This window comes from Amblyraja radiata, chromosome 3, assembly GCF_010909765.2.
Source record: "Amblyraja radiata isolate CabotCenter1 chromosome 3, sAmbRad1.1.pri, whole genome shotgun sequence".
NCBI lineage: Eukaryota > Metazoa > Chordata > Chondrichthyes > Rajiformes > Rajidae > Amblyraja > Amblyraja radiata.
The window spans coordinates 91480951-91496390 of NC_045958.1; the positions used below are offsets into that span (position 1 = coordinate 91480951).

General features: G+C 43.4%; 1 protein-coding gene across 2 annotated transcripts in view; it reads left to right on the forward strand.

Moving 5' to 3' along the window:
* galnt7 (polypeptide N-acetylgalactosaminyltransferase 7) overlaps positions 1–15440 on the forward strand; it is a 114468-nt gene that overhangs the window by 80199 nt on the left and 18829 nt on the right. For both annotated transcript variants that reach the window (XM_033018315.1, XM_033018314.1), the window contains exon 5: positions 5215–5294. In XM_033018315.1, the coding sequence (XP_032874206.1) occupies positions 5215–5294 (80 nt within the window). The remainder of the gene's footprint in view (positions 1–5214; positions 5295–15440) is intronic.

Below are 15440 nucleotides of genomic sequence, written 5' to 3' on the forward strand. Positions count from 1 at the left end.
CACATCAAGTGTTTCAACTATTTCTTCTTTCACACTTTCGTAGTGAAGACAGATGCAAAGAACTCAGATGGTATCATATTCGGGTCCTCAGCATTGAAGGTAGACACAAAATGCTGAAATAGCTCAACAGGACAGGCAGCTGAGCTACTCCAGCATTTTTTGTCTACCTTCGTTTTAAACTAGCATCTGCATTTTTTTCCCACACATTTCCTCAGCATTGATGTGCAAATGCCCATTTTATTTGTCCTTAATAGACTCCTGTTTTCAATTTTTACCATTTACAGAGCACTCCATAATGTTTGGGACAATAGCTAATAGGTGCAAGAGTAGGTCATTTGGCCTATCAAGCCAACACCGCCATTCACTGTGATCATGGCTGATCAACCACATTCAGTACCCCGTTCCTGCCTTCTCATCATATCCCTTGACTCTGCTATCTTTAAGAGCTCTATCTAACTCTCTCTTGAAAGCATCCAGAGAATTGGCCTTCACTGCCTTCTGAGGCAGAGAATTCCACAGATTCACAAATCTCTGTGTGAAAATGTTTTCCCTCATCTCCGTTCTAAATGGCCTACCCCTTATTCTTAAACTGTGGCCCCTGGTTCTGGACTCCCCCAACATCGGGAATATGTTTCCTGCCTCTAACGTGTCCAATCCCTTAATAATCTTATGTATTTCAATAAGATATCGTCTCATCCTTCTAAATTCCAGAGTATACGAGCCCAGCCGCTCCATTCTATCAACATATGACAGTTCCGCCATCCTGGGAATTAACCTTGTGAACCTACGCTGCACTCCCTCAATAGCAAGAATGTCCTTCCTCAAATTTGGAGACCAAAACTGCACACAATACTCCAGGTGTGGTCTCACTGGGGCCCTGTACAACTGCAGAAGGACCTCTTTGCTCCTATACTCAACTCCTCTTGTTATGAAGGGCAATATGCCATTAGCTTTCTTCACTGCCTGCTGTACCTGCATGCTTACTTTCAATGAGTGATGAACAAGGACCCCCAGATCTATTTGTATTTCCCCTTTTCCCAGCTTGACACCATTCAGATAATAATCTGCCTACCTGTTTTTGCCACCAAAGTGGATAACGTCACATTTATCCACATTAAACTGCATCTGCCATGCATCCGCCCACTCATCCAACCTGTCCAAGTCACCCTGCATCCTCATAGCATCCTCCTCACAGTTCACACTGCCACCCAGTTTTGTGTCATCTGCAAATTTGCTAATGTTACTTTGAATCCCTTCATCTAAATCATTGATGTATATTGTAAATAGCTGCGGTCCCAGCACCAACTACTAGTTACTGCCTGCCATTCTGAAAGGTACCCATTAATCCCTACTCTTTGTTTCCTGTCTGCCATCAAACTTTCTACCCATGTCAGCACTCTACCCCCTGTACCACGTGCCCTAATTGTGCCCACTAATCTCCTATGTGGGACCTTATCAAATGCTTTCTGAAAGTCCAGGTACACAACATCCACTGGCTCTCCATTTTCCTAGTTACATCCTCAAAAAATTCCAAAAGCTTAGTCAAGCATGATTTCCCCTTCGTAAATCCATGCTGACTCGGACCTATCCTGTTATTGCTATCCATCATGACCCATCATTTATTTATTTACCTCTGTAATCCACAGTTTGAGATTTGTAATAGAAAAAATCACATGTGGTTAAAATGCACATTGTCAGATTTTAATAAAGGTCATTTTTATACGTTTTGGTTTCACCATGTAGAAATTACAGCAGTGTTTATACATAGTCCCCCCCCCATTTCAGGGCACCATAATGTTTGGGACACATGGCTTCACAGGTGTTTATAATTGCTCAGGTGTGTTTAAATGCCTGCTTGATGCAGGTATAAGAGAGCTCTCAGCACCTAGTCTTTCCTCCAGTCTTTCCATCACCTTTGGAAACTTTTATTGCTGTTTAACAACATGAGGACTAAAGTTATACCAATGAAAGTCGAAGAAGCCATTATGAGACTGAGAAACAAGAATCTGTTAGAAACATCAGCCAAACCTTAGGCTTACCAAAATCAACTGTTTGGAACATCATTAAGTAGTAAGAAAGCACTGGTAAGCTTACTAATCGCAAAGGGACTGGCAGGTCAAGGAAGACTTCCACAACTGATGACAGAAGAATTTCTCTATAATAAAGAAGATGGTGCCCTGAAATGGGGGGCTATGCTTACTTGAACACTGCTGTTATTTCTACATGGTGAAACCAAAATGTATAAAAATGGCCTTTATTAAAATCTGTCAACGTGGACATTAACCACATGTGATTTTTTTCTATTACAAATCTCAAATTGTGGATTACAGAGGCAAATAAATAAATGATTGTTCTTTGTCCCAAACATTATGGAGGGCACTGTATAGTCCAACTTTTGGATTATCAATTAAATTGGCTGCCCAATTTTCCTCACAAAGCTCTTTTTGCCTTTGTTACTTACAGTAAGGTTTCAGTTCTGCTCATGATTTATTTTTAGTAATCAAGCTGGCATTTATTTTCTTTGTAATTTCTAAGAGTTCTAACATGATTCCACGAACAGTCGCAGCTTCCTCTCTCCTCCCGTTTCTGCATTTCACAGGTATTGCTTGCTTCTGACTCCTTTGGTCAGCCCTTCCACTCACCCAGCGCTGCCCATCCCTGCCCATCCCGCGTCACCTTCTCGTTGTAATGGCTGGGGAAGCAACACGTGTCTATTCACTTAAGATAGACACAAAAAGCTGGAGTAACTCAGCGGGACAGGCAGCATCTCTGGAGAGAAGGAATGGGTGATTTTTTCGGGTCGAGCCACTTCTTCAGACCCAAAGGTCACCCATTCGTTCTCTCTAGAGATGCTGCCTGTCTGGCTGAGTTACTCCCACTTTTTGTGTCTATCTTCGGTTTAAACCAGCATGTGTAGTTCCTTCCTACACATCCTGTCTATTCACTTCTTACATTTCCACCATCCAGGCCGCAAACAGTCATTCCAGGTAAATCAGCAATGTCCATGCACTTTTTTCCAATCTAGTGTACTGCATCCCCCACATTGGATAAACCAAATACAGGTTAGGTGATTGCTTTGCAAAACACTTTTACTCAGTCCATGGGGATGATCCAGAATTCCTTTAATTCTCAATCCCATTCCCTTTCCGATCTGTCTGTCTAAATTAAACTAGAAGAATGATAACATATTTTCTTCTGCCTATCCACTTTACAAACTTCTGCAATGAACATTTAAATTTTCCAACTTCAGATAAGCTGCTCTTTTGTCATTTCTCGTTATTGTGCTCATGTCCTTTCTCAACTCATTTCTTTAATACACCTTCAGTACTTGTGTTCCGTATCACCGGATCTGTCTTCACCATCTCCATATAGTCCTACACTTGACTCCTTCACCCAGTTCTGCTTTAAAAAACTCTAAACCATCCACTCTTTCCCCCATTACTCAGGAAGGTATCAGATGCAAAACGTTATATGAATTCTCTTTTCAGCATTTCATTTTTTAATTTATTGACGTAAGTTGCCTTATGTCCTTCTTTTGATATCTTTGAAGCTCGAGATTTGTTTTTTCTTCGTTTGTTCTTCAGGGAAATGTACCTTAACCATCACTTCTGCAAAGACAATTCATATTCTGCTGCAATTTGACTAGCTGCACTTCATTGTACAAAGGCTCATGCTTATCACAACGAGCTTGATTACTCAAACAATAAAATGTGCAGGTTTAAACTTCCATCAAAAACAAAAGGGAAAGAATATGCCTAATGCTAGGTAGTCTTTTTAATTTATTTCTGTAGTATTTTGCAAAGTTGAATATTGAGAGTCTTAAACCTCCTTTGGGGGCAATTCCTCAGTTACATGGAACCTAGGTTCTGTCTATCTGGGTGGGCGGCGCGACCGACGTCGCAGCGGCCTCTGCAGTCTGTCTGTTTTTTTGGGGGTTTTTTTCCCGTTGAGGGTATAGTTTGTAGTGGGCTTTTAAATGTGTATGTGTGGGGGGTGGGGGGTGGGTGGGGGAAACTTTTAAATCTCTTCCCTGCACGGAGACCCGACCTTTTTCTCTGTCGGGTCTCCGTTGTCGTTGGGGCCTAGCACCGTGGAGTGGCCTCCAACCGGAACGACCTGGGGGCTCAAGTTACGGAGTCTGTGGAGCTGCAGACTTACCATCGTGGAGCTGGCCAGCTTCGGAGCGTGAGGAGTTCGGAGCGTGGAGAGCTGCGGTGGCGCGCTGCTGCGACCCGACTCCGGTGGATGGTGACACCGGGAGCTCGCGGGTCCCTGGTGGGAGAAAGCTTTGCGGGGCACCGGCAACGGCGACTTCTCCCGCCCGAATTGCGGGGTTGAGAGTGACCTGGAGCGGGGCCTTACATCGCCCGGCGCGGCTTTAAATTGCCGCGGACTTGCTAGCGCCCACCGGGGGCTCCAACATCAATACCCGGAGCAGGGCCTTACATCGCCCAAGAGGCTATAAATATCCGCGGACATGCTAGCGCCCGCCGGGGGCTTTGACTTTGACATCGGGAGAAGAATGGAGAGCAGGGGAGAGACAAGACTTTGCCTTCCATCACAGTGAGGAGGAGATTCACTGTGATAGATGTTTGTGTAAATTGTGTTGGTGTGTGTCTTGGTTCTTTTCTTGTATGACTGCAGAAACCAAATTTCGTTTGAACCTCATATGAGGTTCAAATGACAAATAAATGGTATTGTATTGTCTTTCTGTCTCTCAACTTCTCCGCCTTTCTCTCCTTTTTTAGCATGCTGCTATCTTTTGATCGCTGTCTGATATTCACCTATTTTGGCATGGTTTCAATTTTCATCACATTTTCACGTGAAGAACCTTGGAACAATTTTAAAATGTTAAGGCAAATCGTTCGCATTATATTACACTGCTAAAACATGGGCATAACAGCCATTTCTGGCCTGTACGTTCTTTGTTAGGATTGGATTAGATATCTATATGAAAGAAAAGGAGTAGGAGGGGGTTTTTTGGTGGGGGTGAGAGGGTGGTAAATGTGGATAGATCTGTTCAAGTGGTAAATGTTCATTTATGTGGATGGTTTGGGATATATTACATGTTTCTTATCTCTTTATTTTCTCAGCTTTTCTGACTAAAATGACTTAAGAATAGCACATTCCCTAAAATGGGTTTCTGTCACTCTGGAATCTGGCATTACAAAGTTACTCTATCTAATACAAAATATTTATTCTTTCATTTGCCAGGTTTTGATATATCTAGATGCTCATTGTGAAGTTGGACCTAACTGGTATGCTCCACTTATAGCCCCCATAACTGCAGACAGGTAAGGCAAGCTGATTTGCTTCAAAAGTTGTTCAAAAAGATAGGAAATCAATTGCGAAGAAAAATCTCGTAACTACTTTTAGCAATTTAAATACTTTGGAAATGTACTTTTGTCTTCAAATAGGATATTACGTGTTCTAACTCTTTTTTTAAAGGTAGCACTTTTAATATTCATTTTACGATTGCAAACATCACTGAAAAGGTCAACACTTACCTTTACTCCCAACTACTTTTGGAAAGTGCTGTTGTGAGTCATGTTATTGAATAGCTGCAGTTCCTCTGGTGAGGATGTTCACACAGTCCTATTGAGTAGAGAGCTCCAGGATTTAGACTTGGTAACAATGATACATTTATACATTGTACCCGTGTGCCTACTTCCCCCAGAGTTCCTAATGGTAGAGATTGCAGGTTTTGTAGTGTAGTTTGTAGAATGCACATACTGCAGTCACAGTGCTCTAGCAAGGAAGGAAATGGATATTTGAGTTTGTAAATGGAATAAAAATCCAGCAAGCTGCTCTGTCCTGAATTGTATTATGCTTCTGAGCTGCTGTTGTTGGGGCTTCGTTTATCCAGGCAACTGGAAAGTATCCCATCACACCCCTAACTTGTAGATAGTGGAAACACAATTGGAAATGCCACAGAGGGCTGTGGATACCAAGTCGGTTGATATTTTTATTGGCAGAGACAAACAAATTCTTGATTAAAATGGGTTATGGGGAGAAGGCAAGAAAATGGTATTCGGAGGCAGTGATCAGCCATGATTGTATGGCGGAGTAGACCCTATGGACCGAATGGCTTAATTCTACTCCTACATCTTGAAAACCTGTGAACTGAAAGGGATAAACATGCACAAGAGTGGTAGGGCAATAGATCAGCACCAACATTGGCAACTCTGCAGTTCAATGGCAAGAATGTTTTGAGAGCATTGGGAAAATACAGGTAAAGAAAGGCAGCACTAAAGATTTGTGGCATTTTGAAGAAAGCAGGAAATTTTCTATATCCTGAATATCATTATTCCCTCATTCAACACTTTAAACAGACTGCCATGCTGTTTGTGTCATTGCAATATCTGAGGGGTGAAAAAGCTGTGCACAAAATGGATTCTGTGTTTTACCTGCATGGAATTCAAAGAAGTTCAGTGTAACTTGTATTACGCAAAGATGTGATGATGTAATGACATTTATACAGCTTCTGGTCTTTGCATCCTTAATGCTGGATTAATGAGCCTCCCCTTGCACCCATTCAAAGAGCTTTTGCTGATCCTTGCAAAATCAGGAGAAAATACCTACTTTTACAAGAGAAATTTTAGCCAACCCTCCTTGATGTTCAATAGAATAGTAAGATTAAACGAGTACTTACCAGTTTGAAGCTTGATCTGTATTTTATGAGGAGTTACGATGAGGGATTACGTGAAAAACCCGCTCAGCACGCATGCGCGGCATACTTCAAAGTAGCGGTGTGGAATCACAGATAGACACAGTTATTGAAGTAAACATAGTAAAGACAAGGAGACATCAGTTTATGAATTTGACCCATATTATTGAGGGTGGGAACGGAGGGCACGTAATCCCTCATCGTAACTCCTCATAAAATACAGATCAAACTTCAAACTGGTAAGTTCTCGTTTAATCTTACTATTTTACTTCGGAGTCACGTGAGTGACTACGTGAAGATTTCAAAGCTCTGTGATTTCAAACCGTGTAACAGTTATTACTTCATCACTGCCGAAGTCCTTGAGGGAGGAAGTGTGTTATCGTAATCAACCAATGAATCTGTTTATGAAAAACAAAACGGTATTTATTAACAATAACAAAAAATAATTGCTCCCCGGGCTTAAATTAAATATTTGCAGACTGTAAAATTGTTTCTGCAAATAACACAGGTTTTGCCAACGGCTTGTGATAAAAAGTCCTGAACGTGGTTTCCCTCGACCATCCTGCTGTAGCCAGGATGTGGTCCATCGGCACGTTCATTCTTTCCGCCGTTGACGTGGATGCTGCCCTGGTGGAGTGAGATTTATACAAGTTAGTGTCAATCCCGGCAGCTTTTAGTACCTGCTTGAGCCATCTCGAAATGGTTTGGCTCGTCACCCGACCATGAGGTTTTTTATGACTGACCCACAAGGCGTTTTCACTCCCTCGAATATTGTTAGTTGTGTCTATATAGGATAGTAGGTGGGTCATGACACATAACCGTGGTTCTGGTGGGTAAGCCCGGAATACCACGACCGGACTTGGTGTTCCTGGCCTGCTCTGTTTGATCAGTCCCTGGATCATAAACGAGATCTGGTCGGGAGCTGTAATCATGTTGTCCAGTCGTAATCGATGTAGAGACTGGACCCTCTGTGCGGATACAAGTGCCATTAACATGAGCGTTTTGAGTGTCAATTGTTCCAGGCTGAGGGATCTGGCTGGTGGCCATCCCCTGAGGTAAGTCAGGACCTCACTGACATCCCATATATGGGTGTACCTTGGTCTAGGGGGGTTGGTATTGTAAATGCCTTTCATTAATTTTACCACCAGCGGGTGAGATCCCATGGCCTGTTGTCCTGGTGCTAGTGTTAAGTAGGCAGACAGGGCACTTCTTGCTGTGTTGATGGCACTGTAGCTGAGCCCTTCTTCGTAGTGAAGTTTGGCCAGGAATTCCAGTACGTTGGTGACTGATGCAGTTGTGTAGGTGGTCCCTGTATCCAGGCAGTACTTTTCCCATTTTTTGATACTGGTCAAGTACTGTTTTTTAGTGGATGTTCGGAGGGATGCTGACATGGTGTCGACGGTTTGTTCTGATAATCCCAGTCCCAGCAATGGTCTGTTCAGAATCTGCAACCCAGTAGTTTGATTTTTTCATGGCATGGGTGGCTTATCCTGACACTGGGTGTTTTAATAACTCTGGGTCACTGGGAAATATCATCGGAGTTCCAACAACCATGTCATGGAGTATCGGGAACCATGGCTGCGTAGGCCAGTCGGGTACTATCAAAATACCTGAAGCAGAGTCCATTTGTATTTTTCGTAGTACCCGACTAATGAGGCAGAAAGGAGGAAATGCATAGAAGAAGAAATTTCCCCAACCCAGCGCGAACGCATCTACCGCTGCTGCCTCAGGGTCTGGTTCCCAAGCGACATACATAGGTACCTGGTGATTTAGCCTTGATGCGAATAAATCGATATCTGGCGTGCCATATTGCTTGACAATTTTTGCAAATATTTTGGGGTTTAACATCCATTCGATGTTGTCATTAAATTTACGTGACCTGGTGTCTGCCACTGTATTTAGCTTACCTGGTAGGTAAGTTGCTGATAGCCAAATATGTCTTTCGACACACCATTGCCAAATTGTGTTAACCAACTTGTCACATGATAATGATTTTATGCCGCCCATATCGTTAATGTAGGCCACCACCGTAGTATTATCTATTTGTAACCGAACATGCAAGTGATGCATATTTGATGCATATGCTTTTAAACCATAGAAGGCACCCAACATCTCTAGATAATTTATGCCCAGTGTAAGTAGTAATGACGACTCAGGGTTAGTCCATCTACCACCTGTGCTGGATATAGAGTTAGTTGCTCCCCAGCCTTGAGCACTGGCATCTGTTTGGATAACTAACGTAGGTTAGTGACGATAATAGGGCTGAAACTATGCCAAACGTTTTTTGCCCACCACTGTAGTTCTGATATTGCTTCAGTGGGTAACTTCATGACACGATCATAATGACCTGCATGTCGTTTTAGTGCCTGTACCTTTGCTCTTTGTTAGTTTTGATAGTGCAAAGGTCCGAATTGCGTAGCCGGAAATGCTGCTACCATTTTCCCAATTACTCTTGCTACTTGTCGAATAGTTGGTCGTTCGTTGACCATTAGATTGTTGCATGATTGTGCCAATGCAACTGTTTTGTCTCTTGGCAAAGTTACAGTCATGTGGACTGAATTAATTGTGAAGCCCAAGTAGTCCATAGTTGTGGGTGGCTTCAACTTAGATTTATCTGGATGTAAGACAAATCCCAGGGTTTCGAACAACTGTTTGGTAGCTGATACAGCTGACATAGTCAATTCCATGGTTTGCCTACTATTAAGATATCATCAAGATATGCCATGACAATATGTTTTTGTCTTCTGAATATTGCCAAGGCTGGTTTTAGTATCTTGGTGAATAATCTTGGGGCTGATGTTAACCCATTGGGTAACGCTTTAAACTGCCATAATTGCCACATCCAGGTAAACTTCAGGTATCTGCGATGATCCTTGTGAATAGGTACTGAATAGTAAGCATCTTTAAGATCAATGCTTGCCATGTAGTATCCTTTGGAAATTAGTTGTTTGGCAGTAACAAACGTTTCCATTTTGAAATGTATATACTTAACAAACATATTTAGTGAAGTTAAGTCAATGATGATGCGACATCCACCATCTTTTTTGGTTTTAGTGAATATATTTGATACAAATTCCAAGGGTTCATGTTTTGTTTTTTCAATGATACCCTTTGTAATTAGTCTCATCAGTTCAACTTGTCCCTCTCGTTTTTCTTTCACTGAGAGGGAAAATACCCTTTGGGGTAAATGTTGAACTGGTGGCAATTTACCTGTTATGAATTGTATTTTGTATCCACTAATGCCATTGAGTATATACTGATCACTCGTGATAGACTCCCATGCTTCTTTAAACTGGTGTAATCTCCCCCCTGTTAGTATTAAGCCTCTTCTTTCTATATGCTGGTAGGAACCAGACCCACCTACCTCCATGGTTATGGGTATTTCCTCTGGTTCCCGCCGGTCCCACGAGGCTTGCGTGTTGTCTGATGTGGCGTTGACGTTGGGGGGTGGCGCATTTTCCATGGGTCCGCTCTGGGCCCTGGTCTAAAAAAGACTTACGGTGATAGAATGCGGACCCCGAGCTTTCACCAGTCCCATATGGTGGACGTCGACTGGTGGACGCGACGGGGTGCTGCCACTTGGTGTTTAGTGCTCTAGGTTTGCTCGTCCCGTGCTCTGCCTTCATGAGACCGAATGTTTTTGAGGCCTCGGCCATATCCTTCATTCGCTTATGGAGGTCATTGCCAAAGAGTAGTATGTCTGGCTCAGTGGCTGGGGTTTTGCATAACCCCGCAAATTTAGGATTGATGGCAGGTTTTATTATTTCTTTACGCAGGTTGTTGATCTCAAATTGCGTATTGCACAACAGCGCGAGAGTATCCTGTTGAGTGGTGGTCATCTCGGTGTTGTCCACGGAACGAGCAAACGAAGTGATGGCTGACGTCAGGAGCCTGAGGATCCGCTGCAGTTTTAGCTCCTGGTGTCGGATGTTTGCCCCAACGTGCCCCCAGATTTGGCTGTTTACAGTTGGCACTTTGAGGGACTCACAGTTCTCTGGAGCTGTATATGTTTCTAAAGCATCATTGACCACCTGCTCCTGTAGAGCCCTGTTGGAGAGGTGGTTGATGCTGGCCGCTAGTTTGGCTTCTAACGGTCTTCCTGCACGTGGGGTTGCCACGTAGCGGTCCACTACACCAAGCAGCTCTTCCTGTTCCTGCACCCCTTGCATACTCCCGAGATCTTCAGCCATCGTCCCCTCTTCTTGACCAGCCCAGTCCTGGTCACCAAAGCTACCCTCAGGTAAGGAGGAAGCAATGGACAGTGCACAAGGCACTGTGAAGGGAGTGCCTGACCTCCCCCTGCGATAGCGCCCCTCACGAGGCGCACCTCGCTGGACCACCTGCTCCAGGAGCCACTCCAGGCGGCTCACGTGGCTGTCTCTCCCCCGCCCGGGTGGAGAGACGTCCCCGTCCTCTGGTGGAGTCGAACGGGGGACAGATTTCTTTGAGAGTCTTGTCTTTGGTGTACTCATTCTGAAAGAGAAATCAGACGGCTCTCCTTTCACAAGTAAAGCCGACCTCAGTTCACTTACCTGACGGTCCGTCTTTGAAATTGCAGCGGGAGCGCCTGACTCCCGCTGTAGCCGCTTGTTGCACTGCTGGCGTAATGCCGCGCATGCGTGCTGAGCGGGTTCTTCACGTAGTCACTCACGTGACTCCGAAGTAAAATTACCATTTACCACTAGCAGCATTTTGTGGCTCAACATTGATCAATACTTTATTGTACTGGATACCTACGTAACAGGTCAAAGTCTACAAAGAATACTCGCCTTCAGACGGGCTACAACACATAAGCCAGAAATGTGATGGGACACTTTCAATTGCCTGGATGCATGCAGCCCCATTAACAGTTAAGAATTAAGAACTTGAATCATTCAGGATAAACCAGCCACTTTAATGACACCCTGTGTAATAACTCAAATGTACATTTTTGCCACTATTTTGCAATGTGTGGAATAATGTATTATCACAGGAGAAGCCATTCGAACTGTGTGCAATACTGTTCATTTCAGCACAGCTTGAGAAGCACGTAAAATATTTTAAATTGCCATTGAGAGAGCATTTTGCAATAAGTTACATTCCTACTGAGTTATGGTCCAGGAGCTCCCTAATTAATAGCAGCCCAAAGACTGCAGCAGTTCGTAAAGTTGAGAGAGACCACCATCGTTTCAAGGACAGTTTGGAATACCCAATGAATTCTGGTCTTACCAGTGACATGGATATCCCAAGAGTGTCATTTAAAAATACATTTCATTTCATTTTCCACAAAAGTCACAAGTCGCTTGAGTGACTAGCAGCTATGACTTCTCAATGCATCTGGGTTTGAATGGTAAGCACACACACATATGCCAATTGTGCTGGCTAATTCTCCCGGGTGATTAGAATGTTATGACCTCATTTGTTATGGATACAGCGTCATGCATGCATGATGTCTCGAGTGCCAATTACTCTTCAGCTTCCTTTATCTCTGGTTATCCAAAGCAGCAGCTAACCTGCAAGGAAAATGCCAATTAATCTTGAATCAGAGAAGCACAGGAGGAGGACATTCAGCACACCAAGTTCATGCCAGCTCTCTAACGAACAATTCGGTCAGTCAATTTTACAGCTATAGCCTGTAGCCTTGCAAATTATTTTTCCCCAAGTGCCAAACAAAATTCTTCACGGTTCCCTCTACCTTTTGCCTATTACTTTACTCTGTGTTGACCTCTGCGAATACAAACAATTTTTCCCTCTATTTCTGCGCTGTATTTTGTACATCTGCTTCTGATCTCCTCTTCATCTTCTTTGTACCAAGAACATCCACAGCTTAACTTACTGTGTTGCCATCCCTGATCTCTGAAACGGTTCTAGTCAATCTTTTCACACATTCTCTAGGACTATTACCTCCTTCCTGAAGCATTATGCCCAGAACTAAACATAATACTTGTGCCCTAACCAGTATTTTATATAGGTCCAACAAAACCTCCCTGCTTGAACTCGTAGAGTCATACAGCATGGAAACAGGACTTTAGGCCCAATTTGCCCACACCGACCAACATGCCCCATCTGCACTAGTCCTACCTGCCTGCTTTTGGTCCTTAACCCTCTAAACCTACCCTATCCATGTACCTGTCTAGATGTTTCTTAAATGTTGCGATAGTGCCTGCCTCAACGACCTCCTCCAACAGCTTGTTCCATACACCCACAACCTTTGTGTAAAAAAAAGTTACCTCCATTTACCTCCATTAAATCCCCCCCCCCACCTCACTTTAAACCTATGTCCCCTGGTTCTCAATTCCCTTACTCTGAGCAAAAGATCAGTTTACCCGATCTATTCCTCTCATGATTTTGTACATCTCTATAAGATCATCCCTCAGCCTCCTGCGCTCTCAGGAATAAAGGCTTAGCCTGCTTAACCTCTTCCAAAAGCCCAGACCCTCGAGTCCTGGCAATATCCTGGTAAATCATCTCTGAACCCTTTCAAGCTTGACAACGTATTTCCTATAACACTGTGACCAAATCTGAATACAATGCTGTAAATGTGGCCTCACGAACGTCTTGTATAACTGTAACATGACCTTCCAACATCTATACTCAATACTGTGACTGGTGAAGGCCAAAGTGCCAAAAGCCTTGACCACCTTATCCGCGAGAACAGTCAGGATTACGGTCAAAGAGGTGCTGAAGGTCCTGACACGTATGAAGATAGACAGACAGACAAATCTCCAGGGCCAGATCAGATATATATCCGAGGACATCGTGGGAAACTAGAGAGGAAATTGCGGAGGCCTTGGCTGAAATTTACAAGTCGTCACTAAATACAGGAGAGGTGCCAAAAGACTGGTGGGTGGCAAATGTTGCGCCTCTATTCAAGCAGGGCTGCAAGGAAAGGGTTGGGAACTATAAGCCACTGAGCTTAACATCTGTAGTCGGAAAGTTACTGGAGAATATTCTGAGGGATAGGATAAACATTCATTTAGATGGCAAAGAGCTGATTAGGAATGGTCAGCATATTTTTTGTACTAGGACGGTCATGTCCTACGAATCTGAGTTAGTTTTTTAGAAGATGTGACCAAAAAGGTTGATGAGGGCAGAGCTGTAGATGTATATATGGATTTCAGCAAAGCATTCCATATGGTAGGCTGTTCTGGAAGGTTCGATCACAAGGGATCCAAGGAGACCTGGCTAAATGGATAGAAAATTTGTTTCATTTTGGCAAGATTAGCAAGTTTGCAGATGATTAAAAAAATGGATGGTATTGCGGATAGTGAAGATGATTGTCAAAAATTGCAGCAGGATCTTGATCAGTTGGTCAGGCTGAGGAATGGTTGATGGAATTTAATACAGAGAAATGTGAAGTGTTGCATTTTGGAAAGTCTAACATGGGCAGGACCCACACAGTGAATGGTAGGACTGAGAAGTATTGTAGAGCAGAGGGATCTAGGAATGCAGATACATAATTCCTTGAAGATGGCGTCACAGGTTAGATGGGGTGGTCAAAAAGGCTTTTGGCACATTGGCTTCATCAATTAGAGTATTGAGTACAGAAGTTAGGAGGTCATGTTGCAGTTATATAAGATGTTGGTGAGGCCACATTTCGAGTATTGTGTTCAGTTCTGGGCACCATGTTACAGGAAAGATGTTGTTAAGTTGGAACTAGTGCAGAGAAGATTTACAAGTACGTTTCCAGAACTCGAGGGCCTGAGCTATAAGGAGAGGTTAAGCTGGCTAGGACTCTATTCCTTGGAGTGCAGGAGGATGAGGAGTGATCTTGTAGAGGTTTATAAAATCATGAGAGAAATAGATTAGGTGAACGCACAATCTCTTGTCCATTGTGGGGGAATCGAGAACCGGAGGTCATAGATTTAAGGTGGAGAAAGATTTAATAGGAACCTGAGGATGTTTTCTCCGGATGCCCCAGTTTCCTCCCACACTCCAAAGACGTACAGGTTTGTAGGTTAATTGGCTTCTGTAAATTGTAAACTGTCCCTAGTGTGTAGGATAGTACTACTGTACTACTACGATTGTTGATTGACGTGGACTCCGTTGGCCAAAGGGCTTGTTTTTACGCTGTATCTCTAAAGTCTAAAAGCAAAAGGCACGTGAATTACAGGACATCTACCCAGATAAAAGTTTTTTACGACCACACTAATAACTAGTGAACAATATCTGGTGTTCTGGCTACAAGTGGGTGTGGCCCCAAATGGCTTAAACTGCAGCACCGAGCCAAGCAGATCAGAAAGCAGAAGTTACATTTCCTGATCCCATGCAGAACAAAATGATCTCATCTGGGATACTACCCCCATCCCCCTCAAACTTGCAGTAACACTGCTACCCTTGAACATTGTCATGCAAAGTAATCTGGCCGACTGTTGTAAGGCGACTTCAGACAAGAGCTCTTTTAAAAGCATTTGCAATTCTGTGCCACCTTTTACATCCCTTTCAGGATGTCGCAAAGCACTTCACAGCCAATTTAGTACTTTAATTAATGCAGTCACTGCTGAGATGCAAGAAATGTGTACAAAATCGTGAGAGGAATAGATAGGGTAAACGCACAGAATCTCTTACCCAGAGTAGGGGAATCGAGAACCAGAGGCCATAGGTTTAGGGGGGGGGGGGGAGATTTAATAGGAAAGGTAACTTTTTTTACACAAAGGGTGGTAGGTATACAAAATGAGTGCCAGAGGAGGTATTGGAGACAGGTACTATTGTGTAACTAACGTTTTAAACTACTAATGTTTATGAAGCATTTGGACGGATACATGGATTGGATAGGTTTAGAGCGATATGGGCC